This window comes from Engystomops pustulosus, chromosome 4, assembly GCF_040894005.1.
Source record: "Engystomops pustulosus chromosome 4, aEngPut4.maternal, whole genome shotgun sequence".
Taxonomy (NCBI): domain Eukaryota; kingdom Metazoa; phylum Chordata; class Amphibia; order Anura; family Leptodactylidae; genus Engystomops; species Engystomops pustulosus.
In genome coordinates, this window is record NC_092414.1 from 46715722 (window position 1) to 46739717 (window position 23996).

Here is a 23996-nt window from a genome sequence, read left to right on the forward strand (position 1 = left end):
TGCGAAAGCTCGCCTGGCAGCGGAGCGCCAGCTCCATGCGCATCATGCGCTTCTTGCGCATCTGTTTACATTCCCCTCACCCGGCATATCCTAAACTTATAAGAACGCTACTACACTTGATCTTATACAAAAGGTTCTTAGAAGTGCTGTTTGGGGAGTAGCCTAGAGACAGGGGCTTGGATTGGCGAAAGCTCGCCTGGCAGCGGAGCGCCAGCTCCATGCCAAGATCCAACTAACATAGTTTTAACTGCAGCACCTTTAATCTACTACTAGTTCACTGCCTCCATACATGGTCCCCTTATCAAACGAGCTGTGTCAGGCAGAATTTTGGGTTGTTTTCATGGCTTCCATGTTAACTTTGTCGCCACCCTGCTGTGTAATCCACAAAATATACTGGCAAACTTTTATCATGTACCGATATTATTTGAGCACTTCTTGCTCACCTCCTTTGGTTCCTCTCTGCCACCCATTGGTTTGAAGCCTGAGTCCATTTAGGGTATGTCGCCATGACACTCTCTAGCCTGCTGCCGCTGCCTCTGCATGCCGTCCCCTATAGTGTCAGGGTCAATTATTGCATGTTTTAGATGCTATCTAGCTTCATTCTGTCACTCTGTCATGGCCATGCTGTTGCCCATAATTTTGGCATAATGGTGCGATTAGGCAGCCTCAGAGGCATCCATGCATGCTGCCCCTGCTGTTTCCTGTCCATTTCCGTGGTGTTTCCATCCTTTTCTGAGGTTCCCAGGTGTTTGGCCAAGCTTCCCTGTGCAGAGCCTTGGTCCCCTTGAAAAATGCTCGAGTCTCCCATTGACTTCAATGGGGTTCGTTATTCGAGACGAGCACTCGAGCATCGGGAAAAGTTCGTCTCGAATAACGAGTACCCGAGCATTTTAGTGTTCGCTCATCTCTATTATTAACCTGTTCCCGTAAAAAAAACATATGTATGAAGAAAGATATAGACCATTAAAACAGAAAATAGGAGAACATTTAAATCCATAATCCATTGTCAAAATTTGCAGGCGGAATATAGGACAATTTATTAATTAGAATCACTTGTAACAATAGGGTTAAATGCAGAGATGGACTGTTGGAAATATGACATGATGTGGCTTGAGACAGTTTAAGGGTCTTTGTGGACAGAGGAAGAACTAAGCCATAAATGCCTACATTGCCCCTAATAAAGATTGCAGAGACAGCTGCATGTGATAACAATGGACTGTGCTATTACACCTTCATGCCATTGCCCCCTGGAGATTCTACCAGATCCTGTGGGAAACAAAGACTCAAGTTACTTGTCCTGCAAGTTGTGTGATAAGAATATATTGACTCTACATCATCATTGGATTGGCCAAGACAGTGGTGAAGGGGGGATGATGGGCAAGTGTGTGTGGGATACGTGTGTATGTATATAAGATGGTATACAGATCTTTAGAGGGAGAGCACTTCCTTCCCCACCATCTCTTTGTCCCTTAGTTAGTTTACCCTCTATGTGTATTCCCCTGTATTGTACCCTTAATAAATCCCCTATAAAGATCCATTGAATATTGTTGTTAATTTAATATTAACTGGCACCCCAAAACCAAGCAGATTTTACATTTGGCACCCCAGTCTGGACCTGTAATTTAAATTCTACAGAGAATCCACGGCAAATTATCTGCGCTACTTCAATCTATGAACGGAATTTGGATCTTTGGTACAAAGAAAATCCTGGTAAGTAACAAGTTTTATATTACATTATTATCTTTGATAAGCCAGGTTGTTTTATGTGAATGTATAGGAAGTCGCCTGTTGAGATTGTAGGTTAACGTTAAGTGTGAGCGGTTGTGTTTTAGTGTACAGAGGTAAAGTTGTAGGAAAAAGTGTGTTCCTTGATATAGCTGTACATTTTCCTAGATTGAATGAGTCTAAAGGCTTAAGCAGTGTGTAAAGTAGCCTTTCGGAACGTTAGTATAGTACAGGGATGGCGAACCTTTTAGAGCCTGAGTGCCCAAACTTCAACCAAAAGCCACTTATTTATTGCAAAGTGCCAGTAAAGCAATTTAAGCAGTAATTTATTTCTCCTTGTTCTTTGACAACTTTAAATCGTTCAGCCTTCTAAAGACACCAATGCAGTTGAAAGGAGGAGGGAAAATTTGCCTAACATTGTAGGAAGATTCTGTAGGAAGATTCTTTGAGTCCTGTCCGGTGAACTTCATGCTGGGGTGATGGCCTGGGTGCCCACACAGAGGGCTCCGAGTGCCGCCTCTGGCACCAGTGCCATAGGTTCGCCACCACTGGTATAGTAGATAATTACACAAACTGTGTTTGCTTAGTTTGTCATTTGTGTGTTTGTCAGTGTGTATTGTGGTAACAGAGATGGAACTTGTTCAAAAGTTTGTGAAAAAGTATTCCTCTGCTCGCTACCATTCATGTGCAGATGGTTCACTAGAGGAGCAATATAAGGAGCTGATGATGCAATGTAAGGCCCATAATGAGAAGTTAGAAAGGAAAGTGCTCAGTAAGAGAGGGAAGAAAGAAAGGTTGGGCAATGAAATTATGATGCTCATTAAGATGAAAGAATTGGCTGAGGTAAAGGAAGTAAATTGGTACATACAAAGGCTCCAATGTAAGGAAAGTATAGACAGAATCAGTGACTCTGTGATTGAAATTTCTGCAAAAACAACTAGTGAGATGGATAATCTACAAGCAAAGGTGGATGAGCTGACTTTAAGAAATGGAGATTTGGATAAGCAGCTCGATGAGTGTAGATTGAGTTCTGTTTCTACTGAAACTCATATACATTCCTTAGAAAGGGAGATACATCAGAGGGACGTGTTAATTACATCACTAAAGGGTCAGTTGTCTGAAACAATGGCCAAACTGTATAAACAAGGAGAACAGATCCGGTCCCTCCAAGTACAAAACCAGACCTGCCATAAAGCAGCAGATGTCTGCATTGTCACACCCGAGGGTTGGAGTGATGAACACAATCCAATACCTGCAGATAAGTCTCCAACACTCACCATCCAGGATAGACTACATCTGTGTCAGGTTATTGGAGAATGGGATACAAATGAATCACCAATAATTGTATCCAATAAATTTGAAGCTGTGGTGAGGCAATACAACTTGTCTAATAAGGATGCCTGGTCTCTGCTCCAAGCATGGCTTCCTGGGCCTCTGGCCGCACAATTGTCATCTACACACATGGGAGATGATGATAGTGGTGCGGACTTAAGAAGGAAGGAATTGCAGCGTATCATGGGAGGGAGAGACATAAGGGGTGAGAATACCCTGAGAAGATATAGGTTCAGGACAGGTGATGACCCCCTTATCTTCTGTAACAAGTACCTGACCTTATTTAGGAGTGTTTACAACTGCCCGGATATGTCTCAGGATGACTCTGATTTCCTCTATTCAATAGCAAATCAGTGTAATGTGAATTACACCACAAAGGTTGCCCTTAGAAATGCCACATCTCTAGAGAACTTTATTAATATACTCAGGGACTGGTGTCAGGAGTCTAACAATAGGGATGAACCATCAGGATATCTGTCTACAGAGCACAGAGCTAGGAGGACGAGACATTTCCGGTATTGCTATGGATGTGGGAGGCCAGGACATATTAAACGTTTCTGCAATGTAAATAATGCAAACCATGAGACACATTATAATTCATTGTATAAAGAAATTGATGCCATTGAGCCTGAGACCAACCAGAACACAGTGATCACAGAGACATGTGAGGAGGCCATGACACCTCCTGGAAGTAGCCACACAGAGACATGTGAGGAAAACACATCACATGCAAATAAGATTCCCAATATACACAGGGATAAGAAAGAACAGCCTCCCCCTCATGGCAGGGAGCACAAGGAGGGTGCTAATGTCCCAGGGTACAATCCATGGGCAGGGCTGCCATTCTGGCTATTCTGGAGCTGGTCACAGATCGCCCTCCCCCTGCTAATAAACACGGCACAGTACAGCAGCAGCATGGCTTATTAATGTGTGGATATACCAATACACATTGTGAATGAATAGATTTGGAATTGTGTTAATGGTATGAATTTCTTGGTTTCTAACTATGTTTTCTTTCTCTTGTAGACTGGATTTCTTTTGTCACATGACTCCAGGACAAAGAAACTAACACTTTGTTTTGTTTCTACAGGCTCCATGCTTTGATCTTGTGTTTTACATATCTGTTTTGAGTATTGTTTGTGTGATAACTGTCATTACGTTTTCTTTTAGGCAACAAGGTGGTTGGCTGAAGAAACAAGTTATTAATATTGCCATTTTTGTTTACAGGTCATTAAAAAGTAGTATGTGAAAGATATTGTTTGTATAAAGTTTTATGTCTTTACAAATAAAACCACGTGGTGTAATGAGCTCAAAATTTATGAGGGTTAATTGTTTGCAAACAATTAAAAACATGAAGTAACATCCCATTGTGATGTATAGGTCCTGTGTGTAATGTATTTGTTGTTTTTTTGTTTTGTGCTATGTCTTTGTTGTTTATCTTGTCCCATAGATGACCTCACTTAATCATTGACAGAAGATGGATTGGAAACTGCCTGTTGTCCCACCCTATGATGTGTAGAAGCTGAATTAGCTCTCATTGTTTTATGTTGTCTGTTTTGTGTTCTGTTAAATGTAGTATGTACACCGTGTCAATACACATTTTTTTTAAGTACCTGGTGCTTAGGAATGATGGATTTTTTTTTTTAATTTTTTTTTAAATTTATTTATTTATTTTTTTAATGAAGCAGTTTTTTCATGATTCAAGTATTATTTTTTTTTATGGTGTTTGGTACCATTTTGTGTTACCAAAGGGGCATGGTTTTAGAGAGTAATGCAGTACCAAAGGGGCAGACTATAGTGAATTCACATAAATATTTACATTTTTTTTTTATAAGAAAAAAATATATATAAATAAGGAGGATGAGGATCATTTGATATTTAGCTTTATTTTTTCCATTTAGGCATTTACCAGAGGACCTTACAAAATTTTTGTATTTTTAAGGAGAAGCCTTTAAAATTAAATAATGTGCCGTCAGGTGAAATAAATGTCAATGTGATAATTTTTGGTTGTTTTTACTTTGCCTAAAAACCTGCACTGGTAGCGGAGTAATAACGTGCACTACCAGCCGAATAGAAGACAAGTTATTCCTGGTGTGAGACAAATATTAGTGGTGATCTGTAATGCTTGGTGTACAGTCACACCTAGTTATGAATGTGATTGTCAGTAAACAAGACACATCTCAGATACATTCTGATATGTAGATGTTTGCATATATTTTTCTATTTAAGGTTTTCTTTGATATATTTGTCTCACTGGCAACTTAATTTAAATTTTCTAAAACAAACTGCACGCTCCTTTATACCAGTAAAGCATCTAAATGAAGAACATAGGGTATTAAAAGCAGCATTCAGTTTGCATTTTTTTTTTTTTTTTTTTTTTTTTTTAATTTTTCTTAATCTATATGTGTCTGTCTCCATGGATGCCTAAACATATAGTAATTAATGTCTCAGCTACATGACTACATTGTATATTATATTTTATTGTACACAAGTAAGATTAGATGAAGGACACCTACTCTAAAGGGTGATTAGTGACATTTTCTGAATCCACTAATATAATGACTGCGGATATTTTATTTACATGATATGTATTCATGTGCAATGGTATACCTTTAGTAAATCTATACAACTCTGGACAACAGAAGACACATATGATATGTAATGCAAAAATATTTGTGGAGTGTAAATATAAAACCTTGTAAAAATAGACATTCAATTTGGTAATGGGGTAAATGTGATAAAACTGATAGTTCACCCTTACGAAACTTGTTATAAACTTAATCTGGAAACCCCTAGACTACCCCATAGACTATCTGTTTGAATCAGTTGTTGCTTTACTATTGTTATTGGTTTCTATTATTATGATTTTTGTTTATTTTATTATGATGTCATTTCATATCTTCTTTATAATGATTTCCAGTTTGCTTTGTATATTATATACAGTGTTAGTTTAATGTATATTGTAAATATGACAGTTATTAGCATATATGGAGATCTATATTTGTTGGATAATTGGTATAGATGGAAAAATGTTATTCAAGAAATGGATATGAGAATGAATGTGAGTGAATGGTGTGATGAACATTGGTGCCCTATTCCTTACCCATAAAACCTTCAACTACTTTGCCTTGAGGAAAAGCCAGAAGAAGAAAGATAATTTCCACACCCAAAGAAGATAATGGAGGAGAAATGGATTTTATTTTCTGTTCTAAACATGATCTAATGGTGTGTGGGCCTTTCAGGCCCAAAGGGGCATAATGTTGGAAATATGACATGATGTGGCTTGAGACAGTTTAAGGGTCTTTGTGGACAGAGGAAGAACTAAGCCATAAATGCCTACATTGCCCCTAATAAAGATTGCAGAGACAGCTGCATGTGATAACAATGGACTGTGCTATTACACCTTCATGCCATTGCCCCCTGGAGATTCTACCAGATCCTGTGGGAAACAAAGACTCAAGTTACTTGTCCTGCAAGTTGTGTGATAAGAATATATTGACTCTACATCATCATTGGATTGGCCAAGACAGTGGTGAAGGGGGGATGATGGGCAAGTGTGTGTGGGATACGTGTGTATGTATATAAGATGGTATACAGATCTTTAGAGGGAGAGCACTTCCTTCCCCACCATCTCTTTGTCCCTTAGTTAGTTTACCCTCTATGTGTATTCCCCTGTATTGTACCCTTAATAAATCCCCTATAAAGATCCATTGAATATTGTTGTTAATTTAATATTAACTGGCACCCCAAAACCAAGCAGATTTTACATGGACGTTTTTGTTTTTTATGGAGGATGGGGTGCTCTAGCTCAGTGATTTTCAACCTTTTTTGAGCCGCGGCACACTTTTTATACTTAGAAAATCCTGGGGCACACCACCAACCAAAATAGCACAAAATGACACTAAAACACTTATAAAAGGCCTCCCTTTACTAATAAAAAAACCCCTAGCGGCCTCCCTTTACTAATAAAAAACCCCTAGCGGCCTCCCTTTACTAATAAAATCCTCTAGCGGCCTCCCTTTACTAATTAAGAGCCCCTAGCGGCCTCCCTTTACTAATAAAAAACCCCTAGCGGCCTCCCTTTACTAATAAAATCCTCTAGCGGCCTCCCTTTACTAATTAAGAGCCCCTAGCGGCCTCCCTTTATTAATAAAAACCTCTAGCGGCCTCCCTTTACTAATTAAGAGCCCCTAACGGCCTCCCTTTACTAATAAAAACCCCTAGCGGCCTCCCTTTACTAATAAAATCCTCTAGCGGCCTCCCTTTACTAATTAAGAGCCCCTAGCGGCCTCCCTTTGTTAATAAAAACCTCTAGCGGCCTCCCTTTACTAATTAAGAGCCCCTAGCGGCCTCCCCTTTACTAATTAAGAGCCCCTAGCGGCCTCCCTTTACTAATAAAAAAAACCCTAGCGGCCTCCCTTTACTAATAAAATCCTCTAGCGGCCTCCCTTTACTAATTAAGAGCCCCTAGCGGCCTCCCTTTGTTAATAAAAACCTCTAGCGGCCTCCCTTTACTAATTAAGAGCCCCTAGCGGCCTCCCTTTATTAATAAAAACCTCTAGCGGCCTCCCTTTACTAATTAAGAGCCCCTAGCGGCCTCCCTTTATTAATAAAAACCTCTAGCGGCCTCCCTTTACTAATTAAGAGCCCCTAGCGGCCTCCCTTTACTAATAAAAAACCCCTAGAGGCCCCCCTTTACTAATTAAACGGCCCTAGAGGCCCCCCTTTACTAATTAAAAGGCCCTAGAGGCCCCCCTTTACTAATTAAAAGGCCCTAGAGGCCCCCCTTTACTAATTAAAAGGCCCTAGAGGCCCCCCTTTACTAATTAAAAGGCCCTAGAGGCCCCCCTTTACTAATTAAAAGGCCCTAGAGGCCCCCCCTTTACTAATTAAAAGGCCCTAGAGGCCTCCCTTTACTAATAAAAAAAAGACCCTAGCTGCCTTCCCTATACAAATAATAACCTTATATACTTACCCTTGATGTCTTCTTCCGCATACCTTCACTCCTAATGGCGATCCGCCCACCTTCTGTAGCTCCTGCACCGCGCGCCTCTGGTCACGTGACTTACGCGACCTGACGTCACGTCAGTCACGTGACATGGGACGCGCGGTGCAGGAGCTACAGAAGATGGGCGGATCGCCGACGCGGGGCTTGTAGGTAAGTATGGGGGCGCGGCGGCAGTGCTACACAGGGGGCACCATAGTTCGGGGAACTTTCCCCGTGGCACACTCAACCATGTGTCGCGGCACACAGGTTGAAAATCACTGCTCTAGCCGATGTTCCACAAAGTCTGATTGTTACCAGCACTTGTTGTCCCTTAACTAGACAACCTCATTCAATACTTGATCAATGTTGTACAGGTTGAAATGAAATACTAAAATGTAAATGATAAGGAGTTAAGCTCATGTAACTCAATTTATACAAAATATATTTTTTGTATTCCCCACTAAATGTATTTATCAACTATATGTGATTAATCTTTAGATTTTTTCACTTGTACAGTATTTTTTTGGACTATAAGGCGCACGGGAATATAAGGCACACCTGATTATAAGGGTGAATGAACAGCAGGTGGCAGACCTGTGCACAGTTCAAGGCAGCTGTTGTCTTTAAGTACGGTTCATATATAAGACGCACTGGACTATAAGGTGCACCTTTGAATTCTGAGAAAATCCAAGGATTTTTAGTGCGCCTTATAGTCCAAAAAATACGGTAACTATTTTTAGCAGTTGTCTACCCTCTAATATAAGGACATTCATGTTGAGTTATTTAATCTAGGAAATCCATGTCAGTTTTTATGTTTTACCTATACATGATCTAGGTCAGGAACACATCTGGTATAATTGTTTTATACTAATATTGTATGTTACTTGAGAATTACCAATCAGAATCTGGGTCAATACAAGTCTGAGACTTAACAGGTCACTGTCTATCAGGCAGATTCAAGCAGGCTAATTTAAGTCATCTTGTTACGAGCTTCAAATATAACTAATGTCTATGTTCATACATCTTCATACATCCTTTACAGCTCCATGATGTATAGATATGTCATGGAGCGTCAAAAGGTTGAATCAACCTCAGGACAGGTTTATTCTGACAATATGGCCACAGCTGCTATAATCTCAGAATTTTACTGCGCTTTATATAATTTGAAAAAAGGAGAAACTATGTCTGAGGAGGGACATAGTCATATATGCTCATTCCTGGAAATCTTGCAACATTGTTCAAATCTTAGTGTGAGTTCTTTACCAAACCTTTTACAAATAAGAACTGAAATCTGCCATATCTGAGTCGCCCTCAGGTAAAAGCCCTGGCCTGCTCGGTCTCCCTGGCTTTTATTACAAGTCAAAGTCAAATTTACTTCCTCAAATGCTGAAAACTTTTAATTCCTTTTCCTCCACCTCCTGCTTTGCTCCCCAAGCCCTTGTAGCCAGTGTTGTAGTTTTACCTAAAGAAGGGAAAGACCCATCTCTGTGTAGTAGCTACGGACCCATACAATTCATTGTCCAAAAACCTTGCCAAACTACTAGCCAATAAGTTTTAACAACTTCTCCCCCCAAAAAAGTAGTGGGTTGAATTTTTTCCTTGAAGCTAGGGGAAAGATAATACACTAAGAGTTCTTCATCTTGTCCAGTACTGCCAGTCAAAGAAGATTCCATTAACACTTCTCTCTTCACTGACGCCGAAAAGGCCTGTGACCTGGTCACAATCAGGATTAGTGGGAATGATGGAATTTATGTAATTATGTACTGTGATAGACAAACCATTACTTTTAATTTAAAGATTCATTAAGGAGAGGTTGTATCCACAAGATTTATGCATAGCGAGTGTAGAGCTAATATTCAAAAAAAGATCAAAAAGTAATCCTTTAATATCGGTTGTCAGGACATTTTTGAGGCATTTGTTAGAGATGCTATCCTAGAGTATCTCACTGTACATAACCTTATGGGGGATCAGAGCTGTCAGACTAATCGGTCAGCTACTATGAGGAGGTAAGCACTAGATTAGACACAGGTTCTGAAAATGTTGTGTATCTAGACTTTTCACACACATAGTTTGGAGAAACGGCTGATGAGGTCCAGTGTAGATAAATGTAAGGTTGTTCATTTGGGCCGTGGAAACAAAAAGTAGAATAATGTTATAAACTACAATTACTTGGTAAAACTTCAGCAGAAAAAGACTTGGGGATTAATTTTAGAGCAAGGCAGCTGCTAATAAAAAATTGCGTGGTGCTGCACCTTCCCTCTTATGAGCTGTCCTTAACGGTCCTAGATGGATCCAGCAAACATCCACTATTCAATAATCCAGTAGAAGAAACTCTTTTGTGACCGGAGCTCAAAAACGAAAAAGACGATCCATGCACGTTTCCTCCTTATTTGTGCACCAAACACAAGGGATCACTTTCAGGGATAAGTCACCATTCAGACCAGAAACCGTCAATATTTTCACTCCTGTCCTAGTCTCCTCCACTCACTGCATATAAGAGACATATCCAGACATAGTGTAGACAGTTTCAAACTTTTCAAACTTTTATTTCCAGTTCTACTCACATATGTGGATAAAAAATGCGCATATCACAAATAACTCCACGAGGACGCCAATCCTTGCCCGACCCATGGTTTCGCCTCTGTGCTTCTTCTGGGGCATGATAAGCGTCCGTCCTCTAGCTTTATTTATACAAAACTGTTTCTCCATAAAATACGTTTTCAATTTCATACATAAATCACATACATTTAAAAAACATACATTTAAAAAACAAGGAACACAGAATACATCTGATTTGAACAAGGTATCTAAATAAGGAAAACACTTTAAGCATACATACACATCAGGCTAAAAAATCCATGTTCACAAAACCAAAGAATACCCCTATATTCAGCCTCTCCAACAATATACTCAAAATGCCAAAAAAGAACCAGAGCGGCAAAAGACTTCAATATATAAAAATATGTAATATTCTTTATTGAAAGTACATAGATATAACATATATAACCCTCAAATGGGAAAAGAAGAAATTTGTAAATACAGTATATAGGGGACACAAGTAGCCCCAGATGGAAAAAGGGCAGCACAGGAGACCAGTGGCTACCCCTGTTAGTCCAGAGTCCAAATAGTATAGTAAAAAATAGACATAATATGGTCAAAGTATTAGACTCAAATGCATTGGGCAGAAAGTGGCAGTAGTGCAGTAGGAAATATGTAAACCATACACAACACTGGAGGTACCGTCCAGTGTTAGTAATAGATATGTCAAAAAACTATTGCACACTCACCCGAAAACATAATGGACAGACACTGGGCAGTTCAGGGGAAAGCCAAAGGATACACCCCAACGCGCGTTTCGCACGAATGCTTCGTCAGGAGGATGGTACAATGGTAGAAACCCGTATGACTTCCTTTTTCCTTTGGTTTTGATTTCTTTATATATTTGCAAAAAATACAGCAATAACAGCTATGTGCTGCACACCTCTCACGGGCGAGAACGTGCAGCTGGCGTCCCATAATGGAGTTTTATATGCGCATTTTTATCGCTCTTTTGTGAGTATGTTTTTAATCTAAATAAATCCTTAGTGTAAACTGTACTACGCTATCTGCGGGTGAATTTCTTCCAGCGATCTACCGCAACATATGTTGCATACGGAGGAGGTCACAAGAAAAACGCAGGAGTGTTGGTCTGAATAGTGGTATATTCTTATCGGAGGATTCAGGAATTGTGCTGGAGGAGAGTGAACTGCTCCATTTTGACATATTGGAAGAGAAGGACACACGGAAGCAAGGGAATCAGGAGCTCCGGTCAGAACTCATTTTCTATGCTTTATATATTTGGTTTGGATTTCTTTCATCAATCCAATCCGGAGAAACTACAATTTTGGGCAATTGAAAGAATATTTCCACATTGTAGGGGGGAACATTTAAGCACTGTACTAAGCAAGAGAGAGAGTCAGTGGATATATAAGCTGGGTACGTTAACACCAGGAGGTATGAATATAGACTTTGAATTAAAATGTTTTTTGAGAGACACATAAATATTTCTGCCTAGCAATATATCTATTGGAGTATAGGGATATGGTAGAAGTACTAGATTTCACTATATGCATCAAGATCTATGGGTTTTGAGTGACACATCGTTTGAATGTGTCTAAGTAGAGTCAGTGATATATAAATTGGACCTAGTTCACACTGAAGCACTTCAACATTTGAATAGAGATATAGGTAGGGACCTAGTTCACACTGATATAGGTAGGGACCTAGTCCACATTGAAGCACTTTAACACTTCAACAGTGATATAGGTAGGGATAAAAAAGCACTTTTACAAAAATATAGGTAGAAATGAATGAAGCACTTTATCTAATGCACTTTAATATTCACTTAATATCATGATGGGTAGACGGAAAGGAATTTAGTTTTATAATGTAGCACTAGACATTAAGGATGTCTGTGATCACAGGTTGTAAAAATAGGAATATGTGCAAAATGTATTTGTAGTAATCTTTGTATTAAGAAAATATGTATATAAAAGTAAAAAATGTTTTTCTGTTATTAATACGCTAGAGTTTATACAACATCTCTAGCTCAACATCTCCCAGACACAATGAAAACAAAAGGAGGTTTTGTTTTTCTCCAACTCCCTATGTAATGAGTGAAGCACATTTTTGGGTTAATTGGGTAATACCCACGTGACTTTGAATGACAGGTTGAGGGGCTTGGCTCAGCACTCCCTGTGATTGGAGGATAGTTTGAAAACAGAGATTGCCCTCCAGGTGGTTTGGAGAAACTAGCAAACATGGATTTTTTAGCCTCATGTGTATGTATGTTTATAGTGTTTTCCTTATTTAGATACCTTGTTCAAATCAGATGTATTCTGTGTTCCTTGTTTTTTAAATGTATGTTTTTTAAATGTATGTGATTTATGTATGAAATTGAAAACGTATTTTATGGAGAAACAGTTTTGTATAAATAAAGCTAGAGGACGGACGCTAATCATGCCCCAGAAGAAGCACAGAGGCGAAACCCTGGGTCGGGCAAGGATTGGCGTCCTCGTGGAGTTATTTGTGATATGCGCATTTTTTATCTACATATGTGAGTAGAACTGGAAATAAAAGTTTGAAAAGTTTGAAACTGTCTACACTATGTCTGGATATGTCTCTTATATGCAGTGAGTGGAGGAGACTAGGACAGGAGTGAAAATATTGACGATTTCTGGTCTGAATGGTGACTTATCCCTGAAAGTGATCCCTTGTGTTTGGTGCACAAATAAGGAGGAAACGTGCATGGATCGTCTTTTTCGTTTTTGAGCTCCGGTCACAAAAGAGTTTCTTCAGCTGCTAATAAAGCAAATAAAATTATGGGAGGCATCAAGAGAGGAATAGATTCTCTTAACAAGGGCATAGTTTTGTCCTTATACAAATCACTGGTCCGACAACACATGTAATATTGTGTACAGTTTTGGACACTAGTGTATAGAAGAGAGCAACCAAGTTTATTAGGTGAATGGGCAGACTACAATACAATGATAGATTACTAAAATTGGATTTATTCACTTTCGAAAAAAAAAAAATCATGAGGGGAGACCTCAATACAATGTACAAATACCTGAATGAGCAGTACAGAGATCTTACCAAAGGTTGTTTTATACCTAGGCCTGTGGCCACGACAAGGGGGCATCCTCTAAGCCAGGGGTCAGGAACCTTTTTGGCTGAGAGAGCCATGAACACCACATATTTTAAAATGTAATTCTGTGAGAGCCATACAATATGCACATTCCTTCAAGTAGATAAGTAGCCACGGCACATGCCCTCCAGTAGATAGGTAGTCACAGCACTTCCCCTTTAGTAAATAGGTAGTCCAAGTACATGGCCCCCAGTAGACAGGTAGCCACAGTACATGTCCCCAGTAGATAGGTAGCCACAGAAAATGCCGCCAGTAGATAGGTAGCCCCAGTAGGTACTCCCAGTAGATAGGTAGCCACATCACATGGCCCCCAGTAACTAGGTAGCCACTGCACATACCCCTCAGTAGATAGGTAGCCCCAGTACACGCCCCAGGTAGATAGGTAGCCACATCACATGACCCCCAATAAATAGGTAGCCACAGCACATGCCCCCCAGTAGATAGGTAGCCCCAGTACATGCCCCACCCGGAAGTTAGGTAGCCCCAGTACATGCCCCACCCGGAAGTTAGGTAGCCCCAGTACATGCCCCCCCAGTAGATAGGTAGCCCCAGTACATGCCCCCCCAGTGTATGTAGCCATAGCACATGCACCCAAATAGACAGCTAGTCCCAGCACATGCCCCCAAGTAGACAGGTAGGCACGGAACATTCCCCCCAGTATATTGGTAATCACTGCACATGTCTCCCACTAGATAGGTAGCCACAGCACATGCTCCCCAGTAATTGGGTAGCCACAGCGCATGCCCCTCAATAGATTGGTAGCCACAGCGCATGTCCCCCAGTAGATAGGTAGCCACAGCGCATGCTCCCCAGTAGATAGGTAGCCACAGCGCATGCTCCCCAGTAGATAGGTAGCCACAGCACATGCTCCCCAGTAGATAGGTAGCCACAGCACATGCTCCCCAAATAGATAGGTAGCCACAGCACATGCTCTAGGTAGATAGGTAGTCATAGCACATGCCTCCCAGTAGATGGGTAGTGCCAGCACATACTTGCCCCCAGTAGATAGGTAGCTCCAGCACATGACCCCAGTAGATAGGTAGTCACAGAAAAAAAAAGGGAATACTCACCTATCTGCTCTCCCTTCAGAGGCCTCTCATCACTCCCATGCTCTTCTCTATGACCCAGATGCCACTGCCATCATTGCTTAGGCAATGGCTCCTGGGTAATAGAGAAGAGTGGATGCTGCTCTACTCTATGACACCTAAGCAATGGTGCGGTGATGGCACCCTGGTCACACAAAGGACGCAGGCAGTGGTAACATCTCTGAAAGGATCCAATGATCATTGCTGTGTGTGTCTTAGATGTACACACTGGCGATCACTATTAATCAATGATCTGTCTGAGAGCCAGATGCGGAAATCAAAAGAGCCACATCTGGCTCCCGAGCCATAGGTTCCCTACCCCTGCTCTAAGCCTACACAGGAGGAAATATTACCATCAAAATAGCCAGAAATTTTTTACTGTAAGAGCAGTGAAACTGTGGTACTTTGTACATGTTCAAGAGATAAATAAATAAATAATAATATAAATAATAAAAAAGAGAGGCCTGGATGTCTTTCTTGAGAGCAAAAATAGCACGCATTATGGGCAAAAAAATATTTTTCCATTGTTATTTTTAATTATATTATGTAACTATCTCCCTCCTTTCCTCCAAACAATTAGTCAAAACCAGTTAATCTCTGAGATAGAAGTTCAGGAAATGGTGCATCAAACATCTGCTTTCATTAACCACTTAAGGAGGCAGCCAGTTTACAGCTTAAGGCTCAGCCCCATTTTTTGTATTGTGACATGTGTCGTTTATATAGTTATAACTTTTGAACACTGTTACTTATCAAAACGATTCTGAGTTTGTTGTGCACATGTTGTGCTTCATTTTAGTAGTAAATTTTGGCTGATAAGTTTTGCACTTATTTACAAACAATTTTAAAAAAAAAATTGCCATTTTCGGAATTCGAAATCATTGTGTTTTCAGGCGGATAGATTTACCAGCTAAATGAGTTGCTGAATAACATTTCCCATATGTCTAATTTACGTTTTTCCGTATTTTGAGAATTAGAATTTAAAGCACGTAGGTTTGCTGCATGTGATATTTATGGGAACTGGTGGTAACTCTAAGACTGCTAATTTTTTTGCCATATTTTGTGCAATCAATAAAGAAAAGCCATGAGCCTGGTTTCATGAAGACAACACTGAAGATGGTGCCGGAGCAATGTATCCATTGCAAATTCCAAGGACTTGTATACAAAAGTGGTTGAGCCAGTAATTTTTTTTGTTATTTATTGCTTTTCGCACAATTGGGGCTATAAGGTTTCCTGATGTCATTTAGCTTTTTTGAATTGTGGACTGACAAAAGAGGAATCCCCCCAAACTCTTATTCCCCCTTGAATGTCTGGTACTCTCTATCACAAACCTCTGAATTGTTGCCTCATCCCTCTCCACTCATGAAATTTGAAGACCACCTAGGTTTAAAATCACTTCCCTCAATACACCTCAATAGATTGGTGTTGGGAGACGTATTGGTTGATGGATTATTCTTTTCCCTAATGCATCTATCAATCTGGCTCCCACATCTCTACCTTAATGTTCTTACACATGGCCAGCTAATAGCAAATTTTAAAGATATAATTCAACTAGGGCAATTTATTAAGAGACCTCACCCGGTTTAAATAACTGTTTGCATCCTCTGCCCCAACTTGCCAACTTTTACATACCCACAATTTATCTATCTATGCCTGGTAGAAGGACCTGAATATCCTTTTCACTGAGCTGGAGACTTCTCAAAGACCCTGGTCTTCCTCCGCAAAGACCCTGGTGCTCCTAAATTGGCTTTCCACTCATGCTCCTTCCTCTGTACAGTGAGCAAATAAAGTTTCCCAATTATGCCGACTTGAGGAAATCGCATTGAGTTCAACAGAAATTACCTCAAAATCTGTAAGATGTGGTTTCGATGGATATTTTAAACTCCCCTCTTACTAACGCTTTGTCTTATTTTGGCACTCTCTCTGTGCCCTAGCTTTCCTACCTCCTTTCACTATAGCCCAATCTTCCTTGGAGCATAGAAAATGACACAGCTCTCCTTCCTAGTTTGTAAATCATCAACCTGTTACCTTCTAATGTTTTCGCATTTCTAGCTACCCTTATGTGTTACACATTATTTTTATGTTTGTGTTGTTAATTTTGTGGTTTCATAGAAGCCCTTATTATTGTTCTTACTTTGTAGCCTAAGGTTACTGGGGATCGGGACGGGGAGGTAAGTTTAAGCCTCTACCATCTGGTTATCTGATGAAAGAAATTGTATGTAAGTCTGAGTAGGTATATTTATTAAACTCCAAAGGATTTTTTGTCCCGATCACAAAAGAATTTTCTAAATTTTAAGTTATCATTAGAACAAGGATTAACAGTAAAGTTTCATTGCAGAAACATTGCAGCCTAGGGATAAAGTTTAGTAAATTATCAACATCAAGAGTGCTTCACCAAAGGTCAAAGAGGGTATGGAGGTCCAAGGACTACCTGTACTTAATTCAGTGGTAGTTACTATATGTTTAAACATTCACCAGACAGTAAATGTACCTGCATTAAAATGCTTCAGATAAAGGTGTAACAATTACAATTAAACTGCATATTATCTGTATACATGTTTCTTAAGTATTATTATTATTATTTTATCCCTAGTAATGCGTGGCATCATGATCATAATTGTCTTGTAGCACAAAGTCAGCTCGAGCTCATTGGAAACCAGTTCACCATCTGTGTGGAGGTTCTCCCTATGTACATGTGAGATACCTTCAGGCTCTGGTCTCCTTAATTTCTTATTAGCAGGTAAAAGACCATACTGTTGGGTTAATTGGTTGCCATATAACTAGGATATGCCATGTGTGTATGATAATGGCAGGAAAATTAAATTGTAACCCCTTTGGATATGAAGACCTTGAATTTTCAATACCAGAACTAAATAATTCAAAAAATATAATGTATTGCTATATTAAAAACTAGCTATAGATCCCAGCGCTGCCCATGATAGGAAATAACTGCTCTTAGCTATAACAAAATACAATGGGTTAACAAAAGATATTTTATATGTATCTCTCTCTCTCTCTGATTGTCTCTATTTATGACTCTCCCTGTGTCTCTCTGTCTTTAACCTTCTCTTTCAGTGACTGTCTCTGACCATCTCAGTCTCTGACATTCTCTCTCTGACCTTCTCTTTCAGTGACTGTCTCTTTCAGTCACTGTCTGTGACCGTCTATTTCAGTGACTGTCTCTGACAGTCTATTTCATGGCATGGCCATGGCAACCAATCAGAGCTCAAGTTTCATTCTTGCACAGCTGTTTATAAAATTACAGCTGATCTCTGATTGGTTTCCATGGTCAACTAGAACAGTTTTACCTCAGACATTTCTGATAAATTTTCCCCTATCTCTGTATTCCTATCCATATTATCTCATACATAAGCTGTCTTATGTTCATTGGCTATAGTAACCAATCAAAGGTCAGAGCTCCACATATCTACACTCACCCTACTGCAATATATATGTCTTTTGCCGACAGTGGAGGGGAAGACTTCCCTTCTATATTACCATATCACAACACTCCCAGGTAAATTACCTATGCTGCGTTGAGAGGAGGACCTAGGGGTGGAGCTTCCAAGTGGAAGAATTTGGCAGCACCACGTCTAGACTCTCGAACTAAACATCAATAGTAGAGGCCAGCTACAAGGTGCTTATGCGCTGGTATATGGTCCCGACTAGACTCAAACAAATGGGCCTTAACACGGATAGTATGTGCTTGAGAGGCTGTGGACAGGAGGGCACGTTCTTTCATATGTGGTGTCCGATAGGGGCCACCTCCTGGACAGCAGTCTGGGACCTTATGCGAAACATAACAGGAGTTACCCCACCCAAAGATCCATTAATTGCGTTGTTGAATGACACTGTACCAGAGATACCCAAGAATTCAGAAACCAGAAGTCAGAAAGAAGAAATACAAGAGATCTAGACACACAGCAAGATAGCAGTTTGACCAGCAAGGAGTCAAAGCAACACTGGAGACTTATAGGGAACTCAGCCCTGCCACAGGTGGAATGAGAAATCAATTACAGATCACAGTGTTAACTCTTGCAAGACAGACTCAGTGAGGGGAGTGGCAGACATCATGTCAAACAGCATAGGACCTAGTTCACACTGCTGAAAGATGATAAATTCAGTGTCTCCTAATCCTACCAGCACGGTTAGAGGAGACAGCAGGTGCAGACGTGACAGCTACATTATGTAATTTTAGTTTGTTCAATGCATCAATGCAAACCTCCTCCCATCTGGACATGTGAAGTCTCCCAGAAAGTCAGGAAAAGATTGACTTATAGTTTCTTATGGCTGATAATACAATCTGGACTTCATTCTTCTCACCCCTTATATTTTTTGTATGCCTATCTGCAATATTTTATGTTTTGTACTGTTTTATGTTGAGCCCATGTGAAATCCTGTCTATTGTAAAACTTTTATTCACGTTGCTTTCCAAGCAAAAAAGCAACCAATCATAGCTCAGATTCAAACTGCCAAAGCAGCAGCAGACAATGGGGCAGATTTATCAAGCTGTCTGGAAGTCAGAACATTTCTAGTTGCCCATGGCAGCCAATCACCTTACCAGTGCTCATGAATATTTTAAAGGGGATCTGTGATTGGTTGCCATGGGCAACCAGAAATATTCTGACAGCTTGATAAATCTGCCCCAGTGGCTCCTTAAATAATTACATACATACAAACACACACACATATACTTAGCTTTATATATTAGATTGCAAATCAAGAAAAACAATAAAATATAGTATATGAAAAACATATATATAGTATATTAAAAAAAATATGAAAAAAAACACTAAAAATATAGTACTTAGTATATGAAAAAATGAAGGCTGTGCTGTTCTGTGAACAACTAAGCAAAGTTCTAATGATACGGTATTCTGTACAGTACAATATGATAGCATTATGTACAGGGGCGGATCATGGGGGGGCTCCCAGGGCAAGCGCCCCATGGCCCCCACCACTTTGCCCTTAAAGGGGCCCCCACCACTTTGTTCTTAGAGGGGCCCCCACCAAATGAGGGTGATTTGGGCGGTCAGAAGACCCCGCACTAAATTGCGCCAATGTGCCTGACCTTCGTCTATGGCAGAGCGAGGGAGCAATAAGTTCCCTGCTCTGCCAAAGACGATCGCATGTAAGTAAAGATGGCAGCACCCTGCGACTGGTGGCGCAGAGTGTGATGTCGCAGTGTGTGATGTCACGGCGCTGCCACCTGTAGCAGGGCACCGGCATCTTTGTTTGCATCTGATATCCACCCTGACACTGCGAGGGAAGATGAGGACAGGGGCACGATGAAAGGTGAGTACAATTTTAGTATTTTATCTAGGAATTTGCATAGTTATTAAAGGGGGATTGTTTATATTTATAATGGGGGGGTGTATAATTATTGATTATAGGGAGTTATATTATAGAGAGTTATAGTTACGTATTATAGTAGTTATAGGGGGGCTGTATATAGTTATTATAGAGGGCTGTATGTATGAATGCAAAAAAGGAAAAGCGAGGAAGCTCACCCCTGTGGGTTTATACGTGACGTAACGCGTGGGGTTCATACCGCCACCTGCCTCCCTCCTCCCCTCTCCGATCTGCCTTCTAACACCAACCATCTGAATTGCAAGGTCTCTTGCCCGCATTCATTTGCATTTAGGTATTGTGTACCAGAGTTTCTTGCCACCTCCATAACATTCAGTTATTGTTTTTTACTTTGGCACTGGTTAGGGCTTTGTCCGCTGGAGGGACGTGCGGGTGTTTGGGGTAGCCCTGGGTTTGGGACTGCAGTCCTTCACCCATCAGGAAGCATTGTGCTAGCTGTAGCATATTTTAATTGGTTTTATATTGTGTTTTGTATTTCTTCATATGTTTTTGTGATTGTTAACCCCTTAAGGATGCAAGGGTTTTTCGCTCATTTCTCACTCTCCACATTCAAAAATCCACAATTTTTTCATTTTTCCATGTACAGAGCTGTGTGAGGGCTTATTTTGTGCGTTACTTTCCCGTGATTTTATTTATTATTCAATGCCGTGTACTGGGAAGCAGGAAAAAAATTCCAAAAGTGGAAAAACTAAAAAAAAAAAAAACGCATGTGATTCTTTCACAACTTTCACTCTTTGCTCCAAATAACACCGGTACTGTATTCTTTGGTTTGGTACGATCGCGGTGATACAGGTTTTATTGTGTTTTAATACATTTTCAAAAATTAAACGAATGTGTACGAAAAAGAAAAAAAAATGTTTCCATCTTCTGACGCTAATAACTTTTTCATACTTTGGTGCACGGAGCTGTAAGATGTGTCATTTTTTATGAAAACGTTTTCATTGCTACCATTTTGAGGACTGTGCCACATTTTGATCACGTTTCATTACATTTTTTATGTCATGTAAAAAGGTGTAAAAGTCGGATTTTGGACATTTGGGCGCAATTTCCCGTCTCGGAGGTCACTGTTTTTATATTTTGATAGATCGGGCATTTTGGGACACGGAGATACCTAATGTGTTTGTGATTTTTACTGTTTATTATATTTTATATCAGTTCTAGGGAAATGGGGGTGATTTGAATATTTAATAATATTTTTTTTTTAATTTAAAGTCATTCCAACAAATAGGAGCAAAGACAGCAATGTCAAAAAGAAAAATAGTTAGTTACACTGAAAACATTCAAACCTTTAAAATAATATGTATTATAGGATTCTATTTCTAAAGGATAATTTCACTACCTGAACCTATGATGCATATACAGAACAAGTAAACTGGCATACAAGGCATGATAAATGCCCCACATCGACTCAATTTACAGATGAGTATAAGGTATACAAAATCATTTTACTTTAAGTTACAAACAGCAAATATTTTATTTTGAAGAAAATTCATGGTCATATTAAGATATATTCACTTAAATCAATCTGGACAATATTCTACACAAACATAAAAAAAAATAGTATCACCCTATTAACAGTAAAATGTGTACCAAATACACTATAAGTATTTTAGCATTAAGTACATATTTACCATTTAGTAAGTAGAGAAAAGGAAATGCTCAATAATTAATTTAAAATTGTCTTAGAGAATATTATTTTCATTACAGCATGAAATAATATCCTACTTATAAGATTAAATTTTGTGCATTTAACAAAGTTTTATTCTATCAGTGTTTTTTTGGTATGTTTCCCAGAAGAAAAGACAATCAAGTGTGTGGCTGATCATGCAAACCCTAATTACCTAATTACCATTCCATATGAAAGGTGTTACAGTGAAGAAAAGACTAAATTGGTAAAAGACAGGTAATACATTTTAATTTGATATGAATTGTCCCACATTCTACAGAAAATTGTTTTATTGTTCATTTTGTTGATACAGAAAATTACAAGCTGTGTACCTTTGAATTTATTTTAGAACCAAAGAAAAACTAAATTGTATTTAAAAAATACATACTGTACATTTATTGAATAACTCTAAAGAATTTACTAGTTATTTCTTTCAAATATACTGTGGACAAGGTCTGTACATGAACGAACAACTAATATTGCATACCCAGTCTCACTAAACTCAGAGATAAAGAACTCTCAGAGAAAAGAGAAAAGACATGGAGCATGTAACGTACAGTAAAGGTTCCTAAATAGAGCGATAGAGCACCTGCTAAATGGTGTTGTGGAAGTTTAGCAGTTGACACAACTCTCATAAAAGTTTGGTAATTGGTCCGAATTAAAGGCATTGCAATGTATCTAGAGCATAATGTCAGGCATTTATAAAAATATTAACATAGCAGATAACCTTCTGGAAGTGGGTAAATTAACAATAATTAACAATTTTAATATTGTTTTAGCAGATCTAGGCACCAGCTTAAGAAAAAACAAATTGACAAATTTTTCAACAGCGAAATCATGTGTATTTGCTTAAAGAAAATCTACCATTTGCTTTTATGTATTATGAACCAAACATACCTTGAGACTGCTGTAGCTACACTGATGCAGTACCATATCTTGATTAATCCCTGAACTGAGTGGTTTTGCTGAAAAAACTATTATAAAATTATGATAATGAGGCTCTTGCGCTCTTGTACCTGCTCGGTGCTTCTCCTCTTACACTAGTTATACGCTGCTTCAGAGAATGATGTAATCACTATGTTGTCCTTGACAAGCAAATTTTAGATAAAACCATAAGAAATTTAAGTGGAAAAGCTTGTTGAAATGAACCAGCAAGTCCACAGAGATGAATTCTCAATAAAACAGATTTTTCAAAGAACTTTGTCTGTTTTATGAAGAAAAAGTAACAAAGAACAAATTGGCAACATCAGAGAGTAGTAGATCCACACATCTTAAGCGTTTCGAGTCCTTGCGACTCTTAATCATAGATCTATGAAACGCTTACTACTCTCTGATGTTGCCAATTTGTCTCTCGTTTCCAATGCATTAACATAATTTTAATGTAAACCAGTGTTAATGTAAATGAGGACACAATGTGGCTCATTTACTAAGGGCTGCGCTGCATACTATTGTCGGACTTTGCACCTTTTTCAGGGCTAAAACAGCTTGCACAGGTATTTAAGAAGTGTGTGCGTTGGGATTGTGGCTGACCTGCACTGGATTCCATGCGACATAAACAAGGAGGCATTCCGTCGGAGGGTCCAACTGATTCGGTCAGAGCGCCGTATTTAACATTTAAATTGTGTCGCACATTCATGATTTCAGGCGCACATTCTTAGTGAATAGCCGCATGCAGCATTATAGGCTGACAATGCACTTTCAGTGCACTCCAGTGACCGGTTAAGTAAATGTGCCCCAATGTGAACACTATGGGGGTCATCTACTAAGGGCACGATTCGCGGTTTCCCGACTTGTTACCCGAATATTTCCGATTTGCGCCGATTTCACCTGAATTGCCCTGGGATTTAGGCGCACGTGATTGGATTGTGGCGCATCGGCGCTGGCGTGCACGCGACGGAAACCGGGGGGCGTGGACGAACGAAAACCCGGCGGATTCGGAAAATCCGCCACATTTAAAAAAAAAATCTGTCGCGGAGCTTGCACTTACCTTCACTCAGTCCGGCTCGATGTATTCCAGTGCGTGTCGGGGAACTTCAGTGCAGCAGCGCCACCTGGTGGACGTCGGAGGAACTGCCTTATAAAATCCCGGCCGGACACGAATCCAGCACAGAGAACGCACCGCTGGATCGCGAATGGACCGGGTAAGTA

General features: G+C 39.7%; 1 protein-coding gene across 1 annotated transcript; it reads left to right on the top strand.

The window, feature by feature from the left end:
• Positions 1–2355: 2355 nt before the first annotated feature.
• Positions 2356–4247, top strand: LOC140128446 (posterior protein-like). The gene is made up of 2 exons (XM_072150151.1): positions 2356–3721; positions 4228–4247. The coding sequence occupies exons 1-2, from the start codon at positions 2356–2358 to the stop codon at positions 4245–4247; spliced, it is 1386 nt and encodes a 461-aa protein (XP_072006252.1).
• The last annotated feature ends 19749 nt before the right edge of the window (positions 4248–23996 follow it).